At 39.1% G+C, this 27,417-nt stretch overlaps 2 protein-coding genes across 3 annotated transcripts in view; one reads left to right on the top strand and one right to left on the bottom strand.

The window, feature by feature from the left end:
• LOC133996494 (major histocompatibility complex class I-related gene protein-like) overlaps positions 1 to 27,417 on the bottom strand; it is a 636,344-nt gene that overhangs the window by 92,683 nt on the left and 516,244 nt on the right. The gene's annotated exons all lie outside the window — the stretch shown is intronic.
• LOC133996472 (CCR4-NOT transcription complex subunit 3-like) lies at positions 75 to 25,141 on the top strand. 2 transcript variants are annotated; one of them, XM_062436056.1, is made up of 16 exons: positions 75 to 145; positions 1,563 to 1,652; positions 2,424 to 2,552; positions 4,482 to 4,577; positions 8,318 to 8,446; positions 9,822 to 9,912; positions 10,990 to 11,123; positions 13,834 to 13,890; positions 14,539 to 15,598; positions 16,908 to 17,043; positions 17,333 to 17,480; positions 18,731 to 18,827; positions 19,211 to 19,409; positions 21,883 to 22,015; positions 23,016 to 23,141; positions 24,507 to 25,141. In XM_062436056.1, exons 3-16 carry the CDS (start codon positions 2,427 to 2,429, stop codon positions 24,603 to 24,605), a joined length of 2,631 nt encoding a protein of 876 aa, XP_062292040.1. In that variant the 5' UTR covers positions 75 to 145; positions 1,563 to 1,652; positions 2,424 to 2,426; the 3' UTR covers positions 24,606 to 25,141. The 2 variants fall into 2 exon arrangements, with proteins under 2 accessions (XP_062292040.1, XP_062292039.1); XM_062436055.1 differs by having other exon boundaries at positions 101 to 145; positions 8,324 to 8,446.

Below are 27,417 nucleotides of genomic sequence, written 5' to 3'. Positions count from 1 at the left end.
GCTGGTTTGACCCTTTTTTCCTTTTTTTTTTCTCTCCATCTCTCCCTCTTTTCTCTCTTCCTCTCTGCAGCTTCACAATGCAGCCAACGCCAACCAGAAGGAGAAGTATGAAGCAGACCTCAAGAAAGAGATTAAAAAGCTACAGGTGGTAAACTGAAGCCCAACGAACTTCTGGAAGTAAAGTTTAACTTCTTAACTTCCTGTCGTCCTCCCGGGTCAAATTCACCCCGTCTGGTTGACTGTTTCTTCCCTCCTTCCTTCCTTCATCCCTTCCTTTCTCCCTCCTTTCCTTCCTTCTTTCCCTCTTTACTACCTCCTTCCTTCCTTCCTTCCTTCCTTCCTCCCTCCCTCCCTTCCTTTCCTCCTTCCTTCCTTCCATTCCTCCCTCCTTTCCTTCCTTTCTTTCCCTCTTTACTACCTCCCTTTCTTTCCTTCCTTCCTCCCTCCCCTCCCTTCCTTTCCTCCTTTCTTCCTTCCCTTCCTCCCTCCTTTCCTTCCTTCCTTCCCTCCCTCCTACCTTTCTTCCTCCCTTACTTCCCCCCTCCTTTCCCTCCTTCCTCCCTTCTTTCCTCCCTCCCTCCTTTCCTTCCTTCTTCCTCCCTTCCTCCTTTCTTCCTCCCTTCCATCCTTCCTTCCTTCTTCCTCCCTTTCTCCCTTCCTTCCTCCTTTCTTCCCTTCCTCCCTCCCTTCCTTCCTCCCTCCTTTCCTTCCTTCCTCCTGCCTTTCTCCTCTTTTCTCCCTTCCTTCCTTGACTCGAGGACAACAGGAGGGTTAAATTCTCATAGCTTCAAGATAAAAGCTTTATTAACACACGATTATTTTATTAACCTTTATTTCTCGCTGACAAACGTTATTTTAATTGACTTGTGAAGCAGCTTTAGTAAACAGAGTCACTGGGAAAGCAGCTAAACACAGCAAGCAGAAAGATTCATCTGTTATTATTATTATTATTATTATTATTATTATTATTATTAAACATCAGCTTCACACGTTTTCACATCGAAACCTGCCGATGATTAAAAGGATTAATGATTTTAACCTGTAGCTCGTTTACTCCGAACAGCTCGAGTTGATTTTTGGGCCCCTTGAAAACTTGAAATGAAAGGACGGAGATTGTTGTGTGTGTGTGTGTGTGTGTGTGTGTGTGTGTGTGTGTGTGTGTGTGTGTGTGTGTGTGTGTGTGTGTGTGTGTGTGTGTGTGTGTGTGTGTGTGTGTGTGTGTGTGTGTGTGTGTGTGTGTGTGTGTGTGTGTGTGTGTGTGTGTGTGTGTGTGTGTGTGTGTGTGCCCGTGCCATGGAGTATTAAATATCATCACAGTCAGCTAGAAGCAGAGAGTGTGTGTGTGTGTGTGTCATCTTCAGTGTGTTACCATGAGGACCGGAACTCCAAGCCAAGCCTGTGTGTGTCACCATCCATGACTTCTATAGACGAGTTTCTGCATGTATCTAATGAATCCGTGTCTCTCTCTCTCTCTTTTTTCTCTCTCTCTCCCTCCTCCGCTTTTGTTTCTCTCCCCTCTTCTTCTTCTTCTTCTTCTTCTTCTTCTTCTTCTCGTCCCTCAGCGTCTTCGAGACCAGATCAAGACGTGGGTGGCATCCAACGAGATCAAAGACAAAAGGCAGCTAGTAGAGAACCGCAAACTCATAGAAACGGTGAGTAGGAACCGAGCAGAGAGAGAGAGAGAGAATCATGTTCATTATAACACTTCCTCTAGGATCTGTCTTTGTTTTAAGTCTTAAAAAATCTAGAAAATGTGTCCGATAAATCCCAAATCTTGAGTTTATTACAATTTGGGTGTTTCTTTTTTTTTTTACCCCCTGAAAGAAGTCTGGAAATAGTAGAAATAATAGCAGGAAAACTTTGAAACTTTGCATAAATGTTCTTTTTCAGATTATAGAAACACCGATTATCAGTTTATGATCAATGACTCTTAATATACTGGTGTTATTAATGTCAGCGTTCGTCATTTATTATCCTTTTGTGTAAAGAAAGAAGGCAAAATAATCAAAGTTGATTCAGAGACAGATGAAAACTTTCTTTTTGCACTATAAAAAGTTTATTTGCTTCTTTCAGAGTATAAAAATGTATAAAATATGAGTTTATAAAAAACAAATTGTACAATAAAAAAGAGAAAAATAAGTGCCTGCATACATGAGTAATATAGTATTTCAGCTGGTATAGTTAGGAAATGTGTCTTTGGCTTCACCGAAAACCATGAAAAAATAACCATAAGACAATAAATCAGGACACAAATGGAGACATAACAACCATCAACAAGCAACGCAGCTTTTAAAATATCACTTTGTGCTGCCAGAGTTTTCTCTTCTTTTCCTCGTCTTAAAGATGCACCACGACACATTAGCCCAGCTTTGTTTAATAACTACGATATGTTCTCTTTGTTCTCTTTGTTTCCCGTCTTGCAGCAAATGGAGCGGTTCAAGATCGTGGAAAGAGAAACCAAGACGAAGGCGTATTCTAAAGAAGGACTGGGTCTGGCCCAGAAGGTGGACCCGGCTCAGAGGGAGAAGGAGGAGGTCGGCACCTGGCTAACGGTGAGATTGGGTGTTTAATAGAGTCGGGTTGTTGCTTTGAGACATTTTATTTGACCCTTCTTCGCCTTAAAAACTAAAAAAAAAACATCAAACTATGGTCCTGGTGGATCCTTAAAATGTCTTAAAGTTAGTTTTTGGCTTTAAATTAGATTTTAGTGTAATTATATTCGTTCAGTTCATTTTATTTATCATTATTATTATTATATTCTGATTATTTTACATAAACCAACCAAAAAACAATCAGCAGATGGAAATATAATGACACTAATCACTAGTTCCTGTCCTATATATAAGTGACTTTATAAATGATTATCTCATTTCAACCCACTACAGCAGTAAAATCCTGCTTTTGCGTCATTATGTCTCATAATATATTATATATGGGTCAATGAAAAATAACCAAATAAACTGATTATATACAGGAATACATCTCTCTCTCTCTCTCTTTCTCTCTCTTTCTCCTTTCTCTCTCTCTCTCTTTCTCTCTCTCTCTTTCTCTCTCCCTCCCTCTTTATGTCGCTCTCTCTCTCCTTTCTCTCTCTCTCCTTTCTCTCTCTCTCTCCCTCTCTCTCTCTCCCTCCCTCCCTCTTTCTCTCTCCTTTCTCTCTCTTTCTCTCTCTCTAGTAGAGAGGTCAGGTTGTTCATCCTCCATTCTTTCTCCTTCTTTCACTCACTCCTTTTTTTTTTACGTTCTCACCAGCGGCCTCATTTATAAAAATGTACAGGAAAATAAATGTGAACTAAAATGTGGAATAATATAATCCACTTCTAACAACACAACACAATGTTTTTAAACAAATTTTACATCATTTATCACAAATTATTGAGGAACAAATTGTAGTTTTTAGGATATGAGCTGCTCAATATTGACTAAATGCTTGAGTACAACAGTCACATGTGGTAATACAGACTATTACTGCAGTGACATTAGTATTATTGCACCAGTAAAGGATCTAAATACTTCCTCCACCACTGTTTGCTGAGCAGTTTTAATACAAGAAGCAGCAATGGTATTATTATTTTACTTACAGCGGTCACATGTGACACTTTTCTGCATGAAAAACGTAAAAAAAAAGGTTTTAAAATGTCTTAAAAGTCATTAAATTTGTACTTTAAAAAAAAGTGCAGATACCCTCCAGCAGACATTTGCAGCCTTGTGTGTGTTATTGTAATAAAGTGATTCATATCTTAACCAAGCAGAGGAATAAGAAACCTGATTCATGCTGCCTGGGAATGTTTTAAACTTTTTTTTTTTGACACAAAACCTGGAACTGAAAGTGACACAAATGTGGAACCAAAACCAAACTTATAACACAAAACAACGTCTCAGTTTTCACACAAAAGCGACTCTTAAAAAACCTCTTTAACCAGCAGCTGAAATACATATTTAGACCTTAGTGATATGTTGAAATTATACATAATTGGGTGATACTAGTTTTCTGATTTTAAAGCATTTATTTAGCTCAATCTGTACACTTTTATTAAGTTATTTACTGTTCTAGCAGAGTGAAATTTGGCCTGTAATGAGTTTTTATTCTAATTTTTTGTGTAATTATCTGGTTTTTAATTAATGATAATGAAACAACGAGTCTATTAATCAATACTCAAGCCTCTAATTGGCTCATCTTCATTGCATTCGTTGGTTTGTTTTGGTTAGTTTTAGGCCTGAGGAGTGAGATTTATTAATGCTAGGATGGGAGTATCAGGGTAAACCAGTGAGAACTTGCCTTCGCCATCCTAGGAAAAAAATATCACCCCATTTGTATCACTAGTGTAAATGTAGTAAAGTTAAACCACTTGATGGCACCAAAAACAAGATTTAACTATTAATAACCTGCATTTTTTTTTGATTTAACACAAAATCTGTTATCTAAACTTTATCTTTTCCTCTTTTTTTTCTCCTTCTTTTTAATCCCTCTCTTCCTGCAGAATACGATAGACACCTTGAACATGCAGGTGGACCAGTTTGAGAGCGAGGTGGAGTCTCTGTCGGTCCAGACGAGGAAAAAGAAAGGAGACAAAGAGGTCAGTGTGTCCCATCCGTCCTTTCATCCTTTCATCCTTTCATCCTTTCATCCTTTCATTCAGTGTGTTCTCCTCTTTTTATAGTTTCTTTTTTTTATAATCCGACACAGAGCGGTCAACCCTCTCACTCTCCTTTCTCTCTCTTTCCTTTCTCTCTCTCCCTCTCGCTCTGTCTCTCTCTCTCCTTCCCTCTTTCTCTCCCTCTCCCTCCCTCTCTCTCTCTCTCTTTGTCTCTCTCCCTCCCTCTCTTTCTCTCTTTGTTTCCCTCTCGCTCTTTCTCTCTCTCTCTCCCTCTCTCTCTCCCTCCCTCCCTCCTTCTCTCTCCCTCTCTCTCTCTCCCCCTTCTCTCTTTCTCTCCCTCCCTCCCCCCTCTCTCTCTCTCTCTCTCTCCCTCCCTCCCTCTCTCTCTCTCCCTCGCTTTCTCTCTCTCTCCCTCCCTCTCTCTCTCCCCCTTCTCTTTTTCTCTCTCTCTCTCTCTCCCTCCCTCCCTCCCCCCTCTCTCCCTCCCTCCCTCTCTCTCTTTGTCTCTCTCTTTCTCTCTCTCTCTCTCTCCCTCTCTCTCTCTCTCTCTCTCTCTCTCTCTAGCAGAGAGGTCAGGTTGTTCGTCCTCCATTCATCTTCTGTCTCTCTTGCCTTGTTAACCTTGCTCACCACTTCTCTTTCTCCTTCTCCTTCTTTCACTCTCTCCTTTTTTTATCGTCCTCTCCAGGGGCCTCATTTATAAAAAAAGAAGAAAAGAAAAAGTCTCTTTAACTTTACCCTTGACGACAAGCTTTTCATTTCACAGAATGAAAGAAAAGTGTTTAAATCTCACACACACAAAGTCGTAGTTTGGCTCATATTTGTGTGACTTTATTTATTTATATATTTATTTATTAGTTTAATAAATGAGACCCAGAGGGATTTATTTCTGTTTGTGCAGTTGGGTTCAGTCGGCCAAACGCGTAGGACTGAACATTGTCTCAGTGGAATAAATTCTGATATCAGGTTTCACACAAGCTCAAAAAGATGTTTTTAAATCCTTTAAACTCAAATCAATTAAAGTCTCCTTGGATCTGCTGCTGGTCTAATAATGATGATATATACAGTATGTACAGTATTATATCTACTTTATATCAGCATGAAGGGAAGAAGTTGTTGGATGATTGTACTCTGCAGAATCTCAACTCTTGATTATTTGCTGCTTATTTGAGCCGATAGTTTAATTCATAAGTGTCTGAAATCTTCATTTCCTGCCTCACTGTGGAGTAAACAACTTTTTCCAAGGTTGCAAACTTTTCTTTTTTTTTTTACTTCTGTTTCCTGCATTTGAAAACTGCAGCAACATTATTTATATATATATAAGAATTTAGGCAGATACAGTTACATGTTTCAGGTTTTAACTACACTATAAAATAAGAAATCTCTACCATATGAACATTTCTTTCTTTTAAGCAATTATTAATCTTATCCTTTTTTTATATATTCAATAATGTTTATATTAGCGCCTTAAATAACATAAACACATTGAGCAGAAGCTCTTTTCATGCATAGTAATGCAACAAAAAGTGCTTTATAGAGTAATAAACATTAAAAAAAAGAAATGAAATAATAAAAACAGGAACTGACTAAAACCTTTCATAACTCATGATTCTCCAATGAGGAAACACCAGATCTAAGAATTCCGGAATTCCCAAATAAAATAATTATAGATTATAATAAAATATAATAAATAGATTTTTTTTTAAAATAAAGTCATTATTAGAGCTAGGCTGTCTTTTCTTGTATTTAAAGGCTGCTTTACAATACATTGATGTAATTCTCTCAATATAACAGACTGTTAGTCATTATATCCACATTACTGATGATTATTTATCAAAAATCTCATTGTGAGAATATTTTGTCAAAGCATCAATACTCATCCCTACAATATTGTCACAGTATTGATATCGAGGTATTTGGTCAAAAGCCCCTAGTCACTATAAAATAAAGCGGGTAAATGTGAGGTAGGGGCATTAAAAAGGAAAATAAAGATAAGAAGAAAATAATATAATGAAACAACGAAGAGGAAATGTGATGAAGTAAAACCATTTAGAAAGTGAATAAAACTGAAATATATTTCCTTTTAAAAAACCCACTAAATTATCTGTTTTTGCTGGTTTAATACATTTAAATTCATGTTTAAAGGCTTTTGATTAACAGCGAGGGAAAAGTGGTTGTTCTTTCTACATCAACATATTTAATAAATGAAGGGGTCAGCTGGTAAATGTGAGGTAGGGGCATTAAAAAGGAAAATAAAGATAAAAAGAAAATAAGATAGTGAAACAACGAAGAGGAAATGTGATGAAGTAAAACCACCTGAATATAATACCACTGTTCAGTATATATAATAACATATTCAGACACACATTTACATACATTTAACAATTCAGAAAAGAAGATTTTTGCTGGTTTAATATATTTAAATTCATGTTTAAAGGCTTCTGATTAACAGCGAGGGAAAAGCGGCTGTTCTTTCTACATCAACATATTTAATAAATGAAGGGGTCAGCGGAGGGTTAGACAGGCTCCCGCTGCCCTCGGAGGAGTTTTTAAAGCCGACATTGTGCTTTTTATTTATTTACTGGCTCTGTCGTGTGTTTACTTTATAAAACACCATTAGCTGCTTGTTTCGCCTGCTCGGTCAGGATGAAAAAAGCTCGTAGCTGTACGATCATAAACTCTTAAACCAACGAGAAATAAAGCTCAAGTGCTTCGAGTTTTGTTTCCTTAAAAGCTTGTAGAGTCCCGAATGTTTTAAAAGTATCTCACACAGGCTATGAAGTCATGTAAGGATTAGAAATACCTTCGTTTTTAATACAGATCATCAGGTTGAGAGTTTATATTTAGCCTCGTGGAGCCTTCGTGCAAATGTCTTCACGTTCCCGACATGTGCTGCCGCAGCATTAATATGAATCCAGATGAAACACATTAATATTTTTCCCACTCTGATGCCTCCGCTAATGCACAACATGCGTCTAAAGTGTCCTGCCGCTTTGTGTGTTTGTGCAGCTCCCAAAAAGACGGAAGAAGTCGAACGTTAATACGCTCTTTCCTAGGACATGAAATCCATTATATGCATAAAGAAAAGAAAAAAAAGAGAATAAAGTATCACATTAAGTTGGCCGAGCGCCTTCAGAACATGTGAAAAATTAAATATTTAAATCAGTAGCGATCGGGTGAATGTGCTATACGATGCATTAAAGGCGTTAAAGTGCATATGTTCACTCACCTTTTTACTATTTAAACTTTTAACATGCTTTTACTTTTCATTTTGTAAACTCTTACGCATGTTTTCATTTTGAAATCCTTTGTTATTTCCATTAATAATTAATGTTAAATCGAAATACGTTGTTTTTGCATTGAAATTCGTTGTTGTTGCATGTTAAATTACCACTTTAACACCAAATATTACAATTAAAAGGTGCTTTTATACCTTCATTTTATTCTTATTGCGTATAAAAGCGTCTTAACTCAATTAGATTATGAGACGTCTCCATTTATACGAATAAAATCTGACTTGCACTGCAGATAAAAGGGTTAAAACTTCAGATTTAGCAGCTTGTTTTCATGCATTTGTGGTGCAGGAACAGTATCCTCATACCAGAGTTTCTAGATGTCGCTGCCTCTAAAATCAGCATTTGACAGATTTAAAGTTTGACTGGGACCCTTTCTCTCTCTTTCTCATCCGTCCCCCACCGTCTCACCCCTAATTTCCACAGAATCAGGACAGGATTGAAGAGCTGAAGAAGTTCATTGAGAGGCACAGGCATCACATCCGGATGCTGGAGACGATACTGAGGATGCTGGACAACGACTCAGTGCAGGTGGACTCCGTCAGGAAGATCAAGGTTTGTTCATGTCCAGAAATACAGTTGGTAGAAGGAGGTTTATCATAGGGGGATTAACACATAGATACAAGTCATATTTAGATTATTATATAGTGCTTTACACATGGTTGTTACAAAGCATAAGAGAAGAGGAATAAATACAAAAGCAAGACTAAAAGATGCAAGTAAAACATTTAAAGAGGGTTTTTTTTCTTCCTCCTGTTCATACTGACCATTATGACCATTAGAAGATTTCTTCATTATGCACTTATAATGGAAGTGATGCATTAAAAAGCTAATATGAAGCTTCAGTCGTCCAAATTAATCAAATCAAATCAATATCTTTTAAAGTATTAAAGGGTTTTAGTGCCAAATCTCCTCTTAATGTTACAATCAAGCTGCAGCTGCACAGATTAAACACGGAGGCACAAAGTAAAATATTCACTTTATTTGACTAACTCAGACAACTGAAGCCTCATATTGTCTTTAGAGAAACTTTTAACCTTCCTGCCTGACTGTTGACCGTCCAATTAATGTTCTAATGGGTCAATATTAGATAGATAGATGTAAACTTTATTGATCCCCTAGGGGAAATTTTGGGTCCAGCAGCTTAATACACATAAAGACATCACAAACAACATAAACAGGAATGTAAAAAATTTAAAATTTGTATAAATACAATTTAAGTAAGAATAAAAAATCTTAAGAACACTATACTAAATAATTAAATACTAAATACTAAATTAAAAAAAAAAAACCCGAACCTGAGGCTGTGTGATAAAGTGCAAAAATAAAAATATAGTGCAATATACAGTTTAAAGTGAATTTAGTCCAGGTATAATGTTTAAATTATCACCCAATAATGTGTCAGACCTTTTTAGCCAGCTTCATTCTAACTTATAACAAGTTTTACACGTATGTTTGGAAATTATGGTCAATAAGCAATAAAGTGCATTTATGAAAGGATCTTTTAATAACCAGCATGAACAGGAGGAATGATTACAGCAAGAAAAACCTGTTTCAGTGTTCATGTAGGCGGCTGACTATTGTTTTAAGACGTGAAAAATTATCAATCTGTCCTTTTTATTAAAAAGGCAGCACAAAGGGACAAATGATGAAGTGCATCTTTTAAAATGTAATGAAACACACAACGTCAAACAGATGTTTCTGTAGTCTGGGATCCTCCAGATGTGAGCAGCAAAGAAGCAGCTTTATGATATTTAAGGAAATGATGAAGGAAAGAGAAAAAGGTTGAACACAGTATGCAGATACACTAATCCCCCATGATGCATTTCTTTACATTACATCTTTCTATTATTGCAAATACTCACATTTTATGTAGATTTACAGTATAAATTAACATCTTTCTCTTTCACTTTGTTCTTTGGTTATAAAGGACGATGTGGAGTATTATGTAGACTCATCGCAGGATCCAGACTTTGAGGAGAACGAGTTTCTATACGACGACCTGGATCTGGAAGACCTCCGTAAGTAGTTAAATAATTCAGTTTAGATTCATTCAGAAGTTTTAGCTTCATCATTAGATTATACTATGAATGTTAGCAGCTCTAAATCTCAAGTTTTAATCATTTCAAGAAGTACGGACAATGTTTGGAAAAGTCCAGAGTTTGTAATTTTCCAATAAAAAACATTTTAAATCAATTAATAGAAATGTAATGAATCGATTTAGAGAGAATTAAATGTCTCCAGTAGACACATTACAGTCTGTATGTATAAATAAATACATGTACTCTGTTATATTGCACATGTACAGCAGAGGGTTGTTCTTAGTAGCCTGATAACTTGACAGGACTCTGGATGAGAGACTTTTTAAAGACCTGCATCACCTACTGTTGAGGTTTTTAGAGATTTAAACTCACCAGACTAGCAGTTAATACCATGAAGCCCCTTAAAACCCTCATGTTGTCAAGGGAGGAAGAAGGAAGGAAGGGAGGAAGAAGAAGGGAAGGAAGGGAGAAAGGAAGGAAGGAGGAGAAAGGAAGGGAGGAAAGGAAAGAAGGAAGGTTGGAGGGAGGGAGGAAAGGAGGGAGGGAAGAAGGAAGGAAAGAAGGACGAAGGAAGGGAGGAAGGTAGGGGGAGGAAAGAAAGAGAATGAGGGAGGGAGGAAAGAAGGGGAGGGAGGGAGGAAGGAAGGATGGACAGAAGGAAGGAAAGAAGGAGGGAGGGAGGAAGGAAGAAAGGACAGAAGGAAGGAAGAAAGGGGGGGAGGAAGGAAAGGAAGGGAGGAAGGTGGGGGGAGGAACGAAAGAGAGAAGGAGGGACAGAGGAAGGAAGGAAAGGAAGGGAGGAAGGTAGGGGAGAGGAAAGAAAGAGAGGAAGAGGGAGGGAGGAAAGAAGGAAGGGAGGAGGGAAAGAAAGAGAAGAGGAGCGAGGAAACAAAGAACAGTCAAAACAGACGGGGTCAATTTGACCCGGGAGGACGACAGGAAGGTTAAAACTGATGTTAACGCTGTTTTTACTCATCACCTCTGAACTCTCTCTCCTCTCTTCTCTTCTCTCTCTTCTCTTCTCTCTCTTCTCTCTCTTTTCTTCTCTCTCTGCAGCTCAGACGCTGGTCGCCACTTCCCCACCGGGACACTCGCACCTGGAGGACGAGATCTTCCAGCACTCCAGCAGCACACCCACCTCCACCACCTCATCCTCACCCATCCCCCCCTCACCCGCCACTTGCACTACGGTAAGAAAACTCAAGATTAAAGTTGGGAGTTTGATCCCGTTAAAACATTCTTGTACTCTGGAAATGTAGAAAGTTAATTTTAGTTTGTGGTGATTATTCAGTTAATTTTTTTCCCCTTAGCAACAAGTAGTTTATTCAAGTGTACTACGAGTTTACTTATTTTATACTAAAGCTGAGGCAGTATACTTGAAGTTTACTTTTTATATACTATATTTTATATAGTATATGTTCCTTCTTTCCTCCCTCCTCTTTTCCTTCTTTCCTTCATTCCTTTCCTTCCTCTCTTCCTTCTTTCCTCCCTCCTTCCTTCTCTCTTTTTTTCCTCCTCTCTACCTTCCTTCTTACCTTCTTTCCTCCGTCCTCCCTTCCTTCCTTCCTTCCTTCCTTCCTTCTTCCTCCCTCCCTCATTTCCTTCCTTCCTTCCATCCTCCCTCCCTCATTTCCTTCCTCCCTTCCTTCCTCCCTCCCTCCCTCCCTCCTTTCCTTCCTTCTTCCTCCCTCCCTTATTTCCTTCCTCCCTCCTTTCCTTCCTTCTTACTCCCTTCCTTCCTCCTTTCCTTCCTTCGTCCCTTCCATCATCCTTCCTTCTTTCCTTCCTTCTCTCCTTACTTCCTTCCTCTTTTCCTCCTTACTCCTTTCCTTCCTGCTTCCTTCCTTCCTTCCTCCTTTCCTCCCTCCCTCCCTCTTCCCTCCTTACTTCCCTTTCTTCCTTCTTTCCTCCCTTCCTTCTCTCCTTACTTCCTTCCTCTTTTCCTCCTTACTCCTTTCCTTCCTGCTTCATTCCTTCCTTCATCCTTTCCTCCCTCCCTCCCTCCCTCTTCCCTCCTTACTTCCTTTTCTTCCTTCCTTCCTTCCTTCCTCCCTCCCTCCTTACTCCTTCCCTTCCTCTCTTCCTTCCTTCCTTCTTTCCTCCCTTCCTACTGTCCTTCCTTGACCTGAGGACAAAAGTATACTTTTATAAACTTAAAAATGTTCCAATTTAGTCCGAAGAGGTATTAAATTAGTAAACTTTCTAGTACACTACAAGTACATGGTCCGTAGTATACTTGCTATACTTACACTCAAGCATACTTAATAAAATGAACTTCAAGTATACTACTTTATGCTAAGGTTTGGTTTGTATAGACTCCAAATTTGAATTAAGCAAGATTTTCATGCAATTATAAAGAATAAAAATGTAGTTTGAAACTTTCCTCAACGTACTATTTTCCCACCTCCCTCCTTTCTTCCTTCCTTCCTCTCTCCTTTCCTTCCTTCTTCCTTCCTCCTTTCCTTCCTTCCTCTTTCCCTCCTTTCCTCCCTTCTTCCTCCCTTCCTTCCTTCCTTCCTCCCTCCTTTCCTTCCTTCTTCCTCCCTTCCTTCCTTCCTCCCTCCTTTCCTTCCTTCTTCCTCCCTTCCTTCCTTCCAACTTTGAGATAAGCAAGATTTTCATGCAATTATAAAGAATAAAAATGTAGTTTGAAACCTTCCTCAAACTATTTTCCCACCAAAACCAAACAAACTTGTCTCTAACGGTTGTAATGACGTAATATCAATAATTCGTCCCATTGTTAAACTCACTTCAAAGTCAAGTCAGGTCAATATTTTAAAAAGATAAACGTACAATAATTGCCTTTGTGTGCCTGCTATTGTAAGCGCCCTGCCATCTGCTCTTATTGTCATTATATCATCCGTTCTTCTTCTTCTTCTTCTCCGCCTCCTCACACACCAACACACACACACACACACACACACACACACACACACACACACACACAGGCAGAATGAAGTGAGAGTAGTTATTATAGCTGCGTCTGAATAGGAGGCGTGTTCGGTGCCGCTGACTTTAACATGAAAGGAAAGAAGAAGAAGAAGAAGAAGCCGGCTTGTGTAATGAATTCAGAGACGTGTGAAGTTCAGTTTTAACTTTTATTTATCAGAGTAAAGCTTCGGCTGGAACTGAGAACTTTAACAGAAGTTATGTTTCAGCATCTTAATTTGCTGAGGAATCGGACCAGAAATTGCCCACTTCTCTTCTTGTCTTTCCTTCCATTCTCCCTTCCTTCCATCTTTCCTTCCTTTCTTTCATCTGTCATTCCTTCCTTCCTTCCTTCCTTCTTTCCTTCCTTTCTCCCTTCCTTCCATCTTTCCTTCCTTTCTTTCATCTGTCATTCCTTCCTTCTTTCCTTCTTTCCTTCCTTCCTTCCTTTCTCCCTTCCTTCCATCTTTCCTTCCTTTCTTTCATCTGTCCTTCCTTCCTTTTTACTTCCTTCCATCTGCCATTCCTTCCTTCCTTACCTCCTTACTTACTTGGAGGTACAACGTCCATTACAACGTCATTCCTTCCTTCCTTCCTTCTTTGCTTGCTTCCTTCCTTCCTTCCTTCTTTCCTTCCTTCCTTTCATCTGTCATTCCTTCCTTTCTTCCTTCCTTCCATCTTTCCTTCCTTCCTTCCTTCTTTTTTACTTCCTTCCATCTGTCCTTCCTCCCTTCCTTCCATCTTTCCTGTCTTCTTTTCCTTCCTTCCTTCCTTCCTTCCTTCCTTCCTTCCTTCCTTCCTTCCTTCTAAAGTTACGTTTCAGCACTTTCATTTGCTGAGGATTCAAAAAGTCACAAGCTCGGTTAAAGAAAATCTTAAATCTACATTGTTCTCGTCTTTTATATTGATGGTTTTCTGCTGAATAAGGTGTTTTTCTTGTAGCTTAATGTTTCTCTAATGTTTTTTTTTAAGGAGAACTCAGAAGACGACAAGAAGAGGGGACGTTCAACAGATAGTGAAGTTAGTCAGGTGAGTCCATGCTTCCCTTCTCCCCAGTGGTTAATTCAACACATTCAACATCACATCTATAATCAGCAGAGTGCAGAAAACTACAATTAGTGCTTCACTTAATTAATGACACCTGCTCCTGTAATAAAGCGGTGAAATTATGTTGATTTCTGGACAAACTGATAATTACAAGCCTCTAAATTTGAGTTTTTGTGGTTTTTTTCTGTTTTATATCAATATAAATTAAATATTTTAGGTAACCTTACATAAAAACAAACATTTAACAATAGGAATTGGAAACATAAAAACATATAATAAATACAAATAAACCCAATTATAATAAAAAAAGGGGGAAAAAGGCATTTTTAGGCACATTTTTAATGTTTTAGAGACTAAAACAATCAATTAAAGAACAAAAAACCTACTAATACTTTTTAATATCTGTATTATATTGTCAGTATTAACCTCTCAGACTTATTTTCTAAAGATTAGTATGAATTCATGTCCACAAATGAAGCCATCTTCTTCTTTTTCATCTAATCAAGTTGAGCTCATATTAAATGTTCAGAGTGACTTCGGAGAAAAAGAAAAGTTAATCTAAAAATGAAATACATCAAACATTTGTATTTAAACTCATCATTTCTTCTTTCTTTCTTTCTTTCTTTTCAGTCACCTGTGAAGAACGGCAACCCCTCCTCCTCCCTATCCTCTTCCTCCTCCTCCTCTTCCTCCTCTTCTTCCTCATCCTCTTCCTCCTCCTCTTCCTCCGTCTCTGGGCTGACCTCTTCCTCGTTGGTCTCCATGGCGACCATCGCCGTCGGTGGCGGCGGAGGCTGCGGCGGCGGCGGCAGCTCCGGGGGCAACAACAGTCATCTAGGCAGCTTGGGGGGTCTCCTCTCCAACACTTCCGCCGGCAGCTACAGCAACGCCACCCAGCAGCCGCCGCACCCGTCAACACAGCAGCAGCAGGCCAAAATCTCAGTGGTCTCTTCCTCCTCCTCCTCTTCCTCAGTTCCTGTCATCAACCCCATCAGCTCCGCCAACAGTTACCCCGTCTCCTCCACCTCTCCCCCCAACGTCGGCACACAGGGGCTCTTCTCTTCTCTCTCCCAGCCTCAGCCTCCGTCAATGCCCACTTCCACTTCCAACAGCCTGGGCCTCAGCTTGGGCCTCTCCTTGGGGAAGGGCGGCATGTCCAGCTCCATGGCAACCAGCCCGATGTCCGGAGGTCTCGGCCTGTCGCTGAGCACCATGGCGGGCCTCCTCGCCGGCTCCACTCCGGCACCGTACGCTCAGGCGGCAGCTTCAGGCGCGGTGGGCTCCAGTCTGCTCGGCTCTCTGGGAGGAGTCAGCACCGCCTCCACCAACAGCGGCGTCGGGTCCATCGGCAGCGGGAGCATCACAGTCGGCGGGCCGACGTCCTCGTCAACTGGAGGTCTGCTTGGTCCGGCGCCGGGGTTGACCGGGATGAGCGGGATGACCGGGATGAGTGGGATAACCGGGATGAGCGGGATCGGCTCTGGGATGCTGGGGCTGAACTCCAGTCAGTCGGGCATGCAGTCGTCCCTGGTGGCGCCGAGTCCAGTCGGAGGTTTAGCGCCGGGTAGCGGAGTGGGAATCATCGGGAGCAACGGAGGCAGCTCGGGATCAGCAGGGAGCGGAGTGCTGGGAGGAAACCCGTCGCTGTCTGTGAGGCCGCCGAGCCGGCAGAAGCAGAACGGGAGCACTAGTGAGTAGCTACTGTTTATTTAAAATTGAGTTTTGAAAGTTTACAAACAAGAACAGAACAACAACAAAAACTTTCCTCCACAAACATCACGGCACCAAAATACAAAGACCAATAAATCCCCCAAAAAACAGAAAATATAAAAACACAAACACCACACAGACGCAGAAGGTAAATACAAAATAATGCGTCAAAACTCATCAGGGATAACGGCCAATTAACAGGGACAGTGCCTAGTTATTTCAGATCATGCTAAACCATTTAGATCCCGTCCCTCCGTCCGAAGAGCCTGGGCCCCGTCTTCTCCAATATAGTCCAAAAAGGGGATCCACATATTGAATAATTGAAATGGCTGTTCGCTTCAAGAGAGACGAGTTCCTTAACACTCCGGATCTTGTGTGAGATAATAGGGACAGTGTCTGAGGAGAAGTATCTGAAGCCAGAAAAATGTTTAAAATGAGCTATTTGATTGTGAAGTGTTATATAGTAACATTTCAGACATTTCAGCCACAATTATCGGAGTAAAACACACAATATATGATTTTTAACCCTTTAACATTCTGTTCAGGGTCTAATTTAACCCAGTTTTTACATTTGAGAGAAGAAACAAGACACCTTAAAAACTTTTCTTAAAGCCTAAAAATGTGATGATCTATCTTCATGTGACCCAAAATACACAAAAATGAAAAAAAGGAAATATTTTCACTTTCTAAAAATGTTATTGTGCAGCTGAAACACATTTTTGTTGCCTGTTTGACTCAAAAACTTAAAAAAAAAACACCATTTACTTATGCATTATGTTCTCCAGTGTTGTATATAACTTTATACCATTATATAGTATGATTGTAAATAATGTTTCTCCATCGACTAAAAGCGTAAAAATAAAAGAAGAATAAACTTTCTCTACTCTCTGAAAGCTTCATTAAGCATTAATCACTCATTTCTGAATGACTCATAAGGCTTTAATGAATCATTTGTGCCTCTATAATGTGTCTATAGAGACTTAATTATAAAGAGTATGTAAGAGTTAAGAGGAGAGATGCTGTCAACACTTTATATTTATCTAATAATCGATCAATAATCAAAGTATCCATCATTAAACTGTCACTTTAAATCATTATTTCTGTATTAAAAGTACAATAATCATCAGTTTATTGAGCCACAAATAAGTTTAAAGTTTGTTTTCAGCTCCTTTAATGTGTCATTATTTTATTTTTTACATTGTTGTTTTTTATATGTTGATGTTTTTGAATCTTTTTTAATTTCACTGATCTTTTTTTTCACCGTTTGTCTCTTTACGTCGCTGCTTCAGCTTCTCCCTCTCTGCTCTGCATGACAGGTTACAGCGCTGTGGTAGCAGACAGCGTAACAGACTCCGCCCTCCTCAACAGTGCCAGCCAATCACAAAGCAGCCAATCCTCGTCTTTGACCTCGTCAGCCAATCAGCCGTGAGTATGACGGAGCGCGGCACGGGGAACTTATTTCAGTCTCATTTCTAATCTACCTATTGTTGTTTTTATGGTTTATATGAGAATTAAATAGATTTTCACAACTTTCACCTGCAAATTTTAGTGTTTATAGTCAATTTTTTTATATAAATGGTAACAAATAAACCTTTTTTTAACTTTATATCCTTAATTCACACCTAATCTTTCCTCTACTCATGGTTTTCTATCCTCGTTTCTCGCTCTCACCTTATGTCTCATCCTCTTCTTCCTCTTGTCCTCCCCTCCCCAGTAAGGACACTGGTCCCAGTTTATTGGGCTCTATGAGTTTGTCGTCCAACTCTCCGTCGCCGGCTTCCTACAGCGAGGCCAAATCGATGAGCGGCGGCAGCCTGCTGAACGGGCCGCTTTCCTACTCGCAGTCCTCCGACAGCATCAAGGTGAGAAACACGAACATGCTTCACTTTTTAAAGGTTTGATTTAAAAAGTCGAGTGCTTATTTAAACTTTACATCTAAAATGGTTTGAGGGGAATTAATTTAGACGCTTTGGGAGTTTGAAATGAATTCTGGGACCATGAAGAAAAGAAGGAAAAGAAAAGAAAAGCATAAAGAAACACCTGTTACATTAGCAAAATGTCTGAATACATACATTTAAATGAGAGGTTTATGATTATTTTGCTAAAAGAAAGTGTTTTTTCCCCATTATTGGTCATTTTGTATAGAATTAATTTCCAAAAACAGAAATCTAATCCATCTGAATTAAATCTTTAACACAATAAAATGTGCAGCAAGTGAAGGAAAAATGTAAATATATAAAAATTCAAGATTGAGAAGCATGTCAGACAGAAGATCATAATAGTAAATCTTACATCAGATACTGACCAGTGAGCTTTACTTCTGTTTATTTATGATAAAAACTTCCTTTTATATTTTTGTTTCTAAGAAGATATTTGGTCTACTGAGAAAGTTGTTGTTTCTTGCAGCTCATTTTATTCTCATTGAGAGAATTTTAAAGTTTGCATTTTAAAAATTGAGGTTGACTAAAAGGCCAGAAGTATGCAGACACCTGAACGTTACACCTGTGTGCATTAATCTGCTGCTGTGGAGGCTTTACTTCATATTTTGGAGCCTTGCTGCTGAGAGTCTCTGAGTCAGATTGGACTCAAGATGTTTAGTGATGACTTCTGGTTTCCAGTTCATCCCAAAGGTTTTGGATGGGTCAAGTTCTGATCCACCAAACTATGAAAAACACTTTATAGAGCTTTATAGAGCTGGTTTTGTGCACACAGGTGAAGCACTGTGATGCTGAAACAGAAAAAAAGCCTCTTTCACAACACTGGAAGTACACGATTATCTATAATATGACTGTGTTGTGTAAGATTTATCATATTAAAGCGTCCAGACTCCAGTGTCTCAATACTTTTGGCCACATAATCTTCTTCATTTGTTCTTTTATTTGTTGTCATTTGCTTCTGAAATCGCTCCTCAGCTGCTTCACATCACGTCTAAAGCCCTTTTAGGGAAGGACACACAGGAGAAAACAAACAGCCACCCCAAAATAAAAAAAAAACTCCCAAATATGAAACTAGAAGTGATTTCAGTGACATCATCATCACTGGTACGATAACTGGTGCACGAACGTCCGCTCCAATCTGTTTTCCCATGAGTCTCCTTGTCTGTCTGCATCAGCCCCAGGAGCCTCTGAGCAGCCTGAAGTCCATGGCCGAGCGAGCAGCACTCAGCTCAGGGATGGAGGGAGACGTGCCCTCCCTGCACCTCACCTCAGGTAACACACACACACACACACACACACACACACACACACACACACACGCACACACACACACACACACACACATATATATATACCTTAATAAAAGAAGATAGAGAAATAGAAAAGCTTTAGTTTAATAGAACAAAATGTCATCTCTCCTCCTACTCTCAGCCTCCTCTGAATAAAAGCTGTGATGATATTATCTTCCCCCGACTCAACTTCTCTCCCTTTGTGTCTCTCTGTCTGCAAATCCCGAACCCCTCCCTCTTCCTGCACATCCTGTCTCGCTCCCCTCCGCCCTCCACCCCTCCGCTTCCTTCACCTTCACCTCCTTTTATCTTATCACCTCCACACACTTTCTTTAACACTCTTCTCCCCCCCTCCTCCTCTTCCAGACATCTTCCCCAGTTCTACAGCCCCCTCTGGCCCTCCGTCAGCGCCTCAGCCCTCGCTGTCAGAGGTCAGCATCCCCCCGTCGTTGGGGGTTTGCCCGCTGGGGCCGGTCCCCCTGTCCAAAGACCAGCTCTACCAACAGGCCATGGAGGAGTCGGTGTGGACGCACATGCCCCACCCGTCCGACTCCGAGAGGATCAGGTACAAACACACTTCCTGCAGCTGTGTGTGAACACTCAGCAGAGTCGGAGACAAAAGTGTTTTTACTTTATTTAAGATCGACATTAATGAAAGAAGCATCGAGGTTCTTAACTCAAGTAAAAGTGACGAGATCATGATGCAGAATTACTAAAAGTTCTGCATCCAGAATTAAAGTTTATAAGTATTATCAACCAAATGATCACATCTTGATTTTAATGTATTTATTTATTATCAAAAAGTATAAAAAGTAAAAGTGCAAGTACTGTAGAGAATGACGCTACTTATTTATATTCTATTATTTACTACAAATTTAGTTGCAAATGTCAAAATAGAGCAACTATTATTATTTAATTATTATCAATGATGCATTATAATATTACCAACTGCTTTATTTATTGTTAGTTAATCTATAACAGCGCCTTGTTTGATAAGCTGATGATCTGTTTTGCATTTAAATATTTATTTTATAATATTTGCTTCAGGAATGTTGTGGAGTTTAAGTATAAATAAGAAATAATAACATAAATACCTCAAATGTCAGAGAACAGATTTATTCTCATATGTGCATGTAGATGTGTAAGGCAGCTCTCAAAGCAGCAACGTATCATAGTGCTCTGATATATAAACAGTAAACATTATAATATATAAAATGACACAAAACATAAACATACTTTGCAGCTGATACTTTAGTAAATGAAGTATCCATCACTGTTTGACTGGACAGCAGTTCATTAATTTAGGTTTTTATTTTGGACTTCATCAGTTTTAATTGTGAAATTTAAGAAAGAAAGTGTAAAAAAAAAAAACATTCAAATGTGAGTGAAAACCAGATTTTACACTGTTAAACTTTTTGTAACGTTTTGAGGAAGTGGCACATAGTCAGCACACACACATGTTGTTTTAGGTCACTTTCGGGGACATTACATTCATTTCCTGGAGATTTACCCTAACCCTAAACCTCTCATCCAAAAATCTGCAACTTTTGTCCCCAGTTGAACAAAACATCATCAATTTACTGATCTTAAATCTGAAATGTGTCCCTGAAAGTAGCTTAAGACAGAACACACACACACACACACACACACACACACACACACACACACACACACACACCCCAACTAGACAACAGAGATAGTAGTGTTGTATCTACAGTGCGTTCAGCCCACACAGGTACAATTGACATTTAAATGTAAACACTCAAACCCTTTTGTCCCCACAGTACCTGTTGTTGTTGTTATTGTTGTTACACACACACACACACACACACACACACACACACACTTACACACTTACACACTTACACACTTAATCACTATAATTAACTTTCATGTATTGTGAAGTATGACGTCGCTGTAACTCACCGTCACCGTCATCAGTCTAACAACATGCAACATTATTGTGTTTCCATGACGACTTCACATGAAGCGTATACTCACAACTACAGCTGCAACAATTAGTCACTTAATTTAAAAAATGTCAAGTTACTATTTTTATAATCAATTAATCTTTATGAGTCAGTCATTTAAAGAAAAAAAAGGTAAATATTCTCTGGTTGCAGCTTATTAAATGTGAATATTTTCTACTTTATTAAGTTCTGTGTGACATTAATCTGATTATTTTTATTGGTTTGGATAAAATAATAAATCTGATATAATTATTGATCTTTGGGAAAACAGTGATCAGCATTTTTTCAGCTTTTGTTGGACCAAACAACCAATTAATTCATCAATAAAATACTCAACAGACGACTCTATAATGTAAATAATGATTAGTTGAAGCCTTAAAATAACTGCATAGCTCATCCTAACATCTGATCAGTTACTCAAGACATTAATCAATAATTAAAATGATCATTAGTTTCATCCCACTGTCAACATTACTGCATCATATTTCTACTTTATTGATTTTTCTAAAATACATAAATATTACATTATATTACTTTTTAACCGTCCTGTTGTCCTCTAGTCAAGGAAGGAAGGAAGGGAAGGAGGGAGGGAGGAAGGAAGGAAAGGAGGGATGGAGGAAGGAAGGGATGGAGGAAGGAAGGGAGGAAGAAGGAAGGAAAGGAGGGAGGGAGGAAGGAAGGAAGGAAGCTAGGGGGGAGGAAAGAAAGAGAAGGAGGGAGGGAGGAAGGAAGGAAGGACAGAAGGAAGGGAGGAAAGAGAGTAAGGAAAGAAAGAGAGAAGGAGGGAGGGAAGAAGGACAGACGGAAGGAAGGGAGGAAGAAGGAAAGAAAGGAGGGAGGAAGAATGAAGGAAAGGAGGGATGGAGGAAGGAAGACGGAAGGAAAGGATGGAGGGAGGAAAGAAGGAAGGAACGGAGGAAGAACTTTATTGATTTCTAAAATACTTGATAAAACAGCTGAAAACTCTATTTTCTTCTTCTTTCTTTTAAACTTTAATGTTTTCCTTCCTTCCTTCCCTCCAGTCTTCCTCCTCCTCCTCTAACTCTCCTTTTTCTCTCCGTATTTCAGGCAGTACCTGATGAGGAACCCGTGCCCCACCCTGCCTTTCCACCACCAGGTGCCACCGCCCCACTCCGACACTGTAGAGTTTTACCAGAGGCTTTCCACGGAGACTCTCTTCTTCATCTTTTACTACCTGGAGGTACGATGAAAAACACTCCCTCATTCTGCAGATAAGAGGAGAAATAAAGTCACATCAGACCCTAAATACAGTCTGAGAGATGAGAGTGACTCAATGATGAGTTTTAGTTTCTTAGTTTGATTTTAAAAAAAGTAGATAAGAGACTAAATAATGTCACGTTAGACCTAAACACACAGTTTTAGTGTCTTAGTTTTTTCAGTTTGAGGTATTATTGACACTTTAAAACGGTCAAAAACTTGATTGGTTATCTTTATTTTACATTTTGTTTAAGATGAATTCATTTAAACACAGATTTGAGGGGTTTGAAAGGTATTCTGGGACAGATATGTGTTGTGAAAAGTGCTAAAAATAAAGATTATTATTTATTATAATTATAATATTATATAGGAAGCTGAGAGTGACAGTAAATGACGAGTTTAAGTTTCTTAGTTTTTTTAGTTTGATTTTTAAAAAAGTAGAATTATTGACGCTTTAACATTGTCAAAAACTTGATTGGTTATCTTTATTTTACATTTTGTTAAAGATTAATTAATTTAAACACAGATTTGAGAGGCTTGGAAGGTATTCTGGGACATATATGTCTTGTGAACAGTGCTAAAAATAAAGATTATTATTATTATATAGGAAGCTGAGAGTAAATTATGAGTTTTAGTTTCTTAGTTTTTTTAGTTTGATTTTAAAAAAGTAGAATTATTGACACTTTTAAACATGGTCAAAAACTGGTTTACACTTAAATGTGTTAAAGATTTCTTCATTTAGATCATATTTGGGGGGTTTGAAATGCATTCTGGGACATTTAGGAAGTCAATTTAAAAGAAGAAACTGCAGAAATGTGAAATTTAACTGCTGTACTGTCTGTTTTAAATGTTTTATACTGTTTAAAAGTGAGGATTTCTTTAAGCTTGCACTACAAGCAAACATAATTAACTCTCTCCTCGTCCTCCTCTCGTCTTCCTCCTCTTCCTCCTCCCCTCTCCTCTCTCTCTCCTCCTCTCCGCAGGGCACTAAGGCCCAGTATCTGGCAGCCAAAGCCCTGAAGAAACAGTCTTGGAGGTTCCACACAAAGTACATGATGTGGTTTCAGAGACACGAAGAACCCAAAACCATCACGGATGAGTTTGAGCAGGTGAGCTTCAACATCGGGAGAGAAGAGGTTTACATTTTATATTCATTTTTATTCTATTAGTCCTGGTGTCTTATTAATGGTTTCCTTTTAAATCCTTTACTATATAAAATCCTTCTGAATATAAACTGATTTAAAATGAATTGATTATGTTACAAAGTAGATTTGAAGTAGATGATTTAACTCAAGGAAGTTTCAAATGTTTGCAAAGTGATGCTCAAACTTATAGAAGTGAGAGGAAACTTACGATGCCCCAAACAAGTTTTATTTTACCCCAATCTGAGTCTAATTTAATCCTCATACAAGTTTCACAAGTTCATTAAATTCCTGGAAAAAGTCATGAAATTAGAAAAAGCTGTTTCCTATCACTGGAAATATTTAACTGAATGTATTGGGGAACATTTTTAAATTACCCCTTCAAAATTTATTTATTTAATTTGGCTTTTAATTAATGTCATTTAAACTTATTTTTACTGAATGTCTTTTTTTATTTTTTTTTAATTGTCTAATTTGACTAAATCTCTCTTTTTTTTACTCTGTTTTATTTCTTCTTGTTTCATTGTATTTTTTTGTCAAAACGTTGATAATTTGACTTTAAAGTGTATTATTATGATCATAGTGAGTGATGGTGAAATACATTAATATACATGATGAGGGCAAAATATTAGTTTTGGATAAAACATAACACACTGAAATAATTATTATTGAATATTAAATATTAAATATATTAAATATGTTAAAAATGTGACATTTATTAGTTATTTGGTTCAAAAGCTTTTAAATTAATCATCTTAAATTATTGATGAAAGTTTGACTATTTATTTTACCTTTCTGGTCTTTTTAACCCTCCTGTTGTCCTCGAGTCAAGGAAGGAAGGAAGGAAGGATGGAAGGAGGGAAAAGAGGGAGGAAGGAAGGAACGAGGGAGGAAAGAAAGAGAGAAGGAGGGAGGGAGAAAGGAAAAGAGGGAGGAAGGAAGGAAGGAAGGAAGGAAGCTAGGGGGAGGAAAGAAAGAGAGAAGGAGGGAGGGAGGAAAGAAGGAAGAGAGTAAGGAAAGAAGGAAAGAGGGAAGGAGGAAGGAAGGGAGGAAAGAGTAAGGAAAGAAAGAGAGAAGGAGGGAGGGAAGAAGGACAGACGGAAGGAAGGAAGAAGGAAAGAAAGGAGGGAGGAAGACGGAAAGAAAGCAGGGAGGGAGAAAGGAAGGAAGGACAAGGGAAAGAAGGAAGGAAGGGGGGAGGAAAGAAAGAGAAGAAAAGGAGGGAGGAAGGACAGACGGAAGGAAGGAACAGTCCAAACAGAAGACACAAAGGTTAAATGAAACAGTTTAATTTGAACCTTTTTTTAACGTCTCCTCTTTTTCTTTTTTTAGGGAACGTACATTTACTTCGACTATGAGAAATGGGGCCAGAGGAAGAAAGAAGGTTTCACGTTCGAGTACCGGTACCTGGAAGACCGAGACCTCCAGTGACTGCAGCCAGAAAACAACACAGACCGACCGACACACGACGGACGGCTGAGGAAGAAGTGAGAGAGGAAGGAAGGAAGGAAGGAAGGAAGGAAGGACAGAAGGAGACGAAGCAGAAGACGGAGGAAGAAGAAGGGCGGTCTTCTTGCACCTGTTGACATTCCTGGATTTGACCTCAGCACGTTTTTTTTTAGGGGGGGGGGGGGGGGGGGGGGAGGAGAGGAGGGGAAGTCTTCTCTAACCCTCATCATCCTCACCTTGGCAGTAATAACTCCTCTCACCCTTTCATCCCTTCTTCTTCCTCCTCCTCCTCCTCCTCTTCCTCCCTCCATCATCAGGCCTTTTTTTTTTTTTTTTTTTTTTTACACATCTTCATCAAAGCTTTTCTCTCTTTTTCCTGAACTGGAACTCCCTTTAAAAACACACACACACACACACACACACACACACACACACACACACACACACACACACACACACACACACACATATAGAATAGTCTTTGGTTTGTTTTGGCAAGAAAAAAAAAGAAAAGAAAGGAGAATAAAAAAAAGATAAAATCACACGTATTATCCAGACTATCATGAGCTTTTCCCGTCATTGTGTTACTTTATGTTGGCTTTAAAAAAAACACTTGCTTTTACTAGCACCCCCCCCCCCCCCTCTTATTGTTTAAAACCAAAGATAATTGGTTATCAAAGAGTACAGGCTTTGCTCCCTCTCCCTCTCCTTTCCCTTCTCCCCCCTTTTTCCTCTCCTCCTCTTTTTTCTATACTAACTATCCGCGTTGAAGTCTATTTAAAAAACCTAACGAGTGCAGAAGCTACAAACCCCGTTAAACCCTGGTTAGTGTCCGTGTGTGTCGAGCAGCGGGGCAGGAAGCAGCTTAATTATGCTCATTTTATGTCACGAATTTAAACAAAAACAACAGAATAAAAGGGAGATCCAATCAGAGGAGAGTTCAACCTCTTAACGAAGCATCCTTTTTAAGAGAAATCATGATCCTAACGAGGTTTTTTAACATCTTAAACCTTTAATCTGAGACGTAGAAGTAGCTTAAACATGACTCTCCTGCCCTGATGCTGCTATGATGAAGGGCTTCAGCGCCTCCACACTCTCCAAACTGCCTCTTTGTGTGCAAGTAGCTCTGCCTCGATCTAACACGACTGCCATAGACTGCTGAGCAGCTCCGAACCATCCGAAAAAACAACACAACAACACACACACACACACACACACACACACACACACACACACACACACCAGCCAAAAAACACACACAAAGTAGGTAACATGTTTGGTAGTAACAGGCCTCTTTTGCACTTAACTATCTTATTTAGAGGACCTGTTTGTATTCTTGTGACGTGGTTATAGTGTTTTTTTTCTCTTAAATCCACCAGCCGTCGATGATGATGATGATGATGATGATGATGATGATGATGATGAGGTCTAAAAAAAACAAACAAATCTCTAGTTTCCTGTCCAGCCTTCTTTCATCCAGCCAAGGAAGGAGAGGAGTGAGACAGTGTTGAGGTGTTTGTAGCAGCGTTACGTCACAGGTTGGATATTTAAAAAATAACAACAACAAAAACATATAAGTGGGATTAGGATACTTTAAAAAAAAATATCAAAATTATGGAGTCAGTTCACCCAAAAGACGAAGAAACACAGCTTCTAATTGTGTCTATTTGTTCATAGAGTTGAGGTTTATTTGCTCATGTTTTGAAGTATTTCCATTTAAACACAACGGAGGTTAAACAGCAGCGTCTCTAAACTCAAACAGTGTCTTCGTTACTCTGGAAACTTTCATCAGAGCTATTCTCCACCACAAAAATCAGTCCTTTATTAAATCTACTGACTCGAGCACAAAGTAAAAGCAGCAAATTTCAGATGTGGACTTCCAGCGAAGCTCCTAAAGCAACAACTATTAAACTCCACCTGCTCGGACTGATGCTTTTATATGCATATATCCAGCTGACTGTAAATGTTTAAAGTCTGAATAACTGTCAACAACATGCTGAAGTTGAATTCACCCGAGATTCATTCATTCACACTAATTCAGTGTTGAGTTGAGTTATTCTGGATAATTTTAGGTCTCTTTAAAGGATAGTTTCACCTTTTTTTCCCACATCTCAAAGCAATAATTCACATAAAAGATCAAAAATCTATAGTTACAGTAGAGTTTCCAAAGTTATAGCTTTTTCTTTTAGTTATAAATCCACTTTTTTAAAAACTGGATTTAAACTAGACAGACTGTAACTTTGGAAGATCTAACAGACAAATGCATCCTGCTGAAGCTGCAGTTTAGATTCGCTCCGAGCGATGATTGTTGTAGACGTTCCCCCCCGAATTTCTCCTCAGTCAGCATAAACAGGAGGAATAATCACAGCATTAAAGAGGCCAGTAACTGTTTCAGTGTAGATATATATGCTTTAAACTTTAAACTCTTGCTAATTATCTAAAAAAACCTGCACAAATAAACTAAAAACTATCTGCTGATGTCACAAAAAGGAGAAAATCTGTGTTGTTTTCTTTCGAATTTGGGTGAACTGCTCCTTTAATAGATGAAGCTCCAGCAGTGATCAGTGTGAGCCATGTTTTGGATGTTAAATCGTACCAGCAGCTGGATGTTAGACTGTTTGTTAGTCTCCTACCAGCCTTCCTCCCTCCTCCTCTTCCTCCTCCTCCTCCTCCTCCTCCTCCTCTTCCTCCTCCTCCTCTCAGAACAAACACCAGCACTGCTGCCCACACCTCCTCTTGTCCTCCAGCTCTCTCCGCTCTGTGTTTACACGCTGAAGGGTTTCGACCGAGCCGA

Source organism: Scomber scombrus, chromosome 16, assembly GCF_963691925.1.
Source record: "Scomber scombrus chromosome 16, fScoSco1.1, whole genome shotgun sequence".
NCBI lineage: Eukaryota > Metazoa > Chordata > Actinopteri > Scombriformes > Scombridae > Scomber > Scomber scombrus.
Note: the sequence above shows the minus strand (reverse complement) of the source record. Positions and strands in the feature narration are given on the sequence as shown.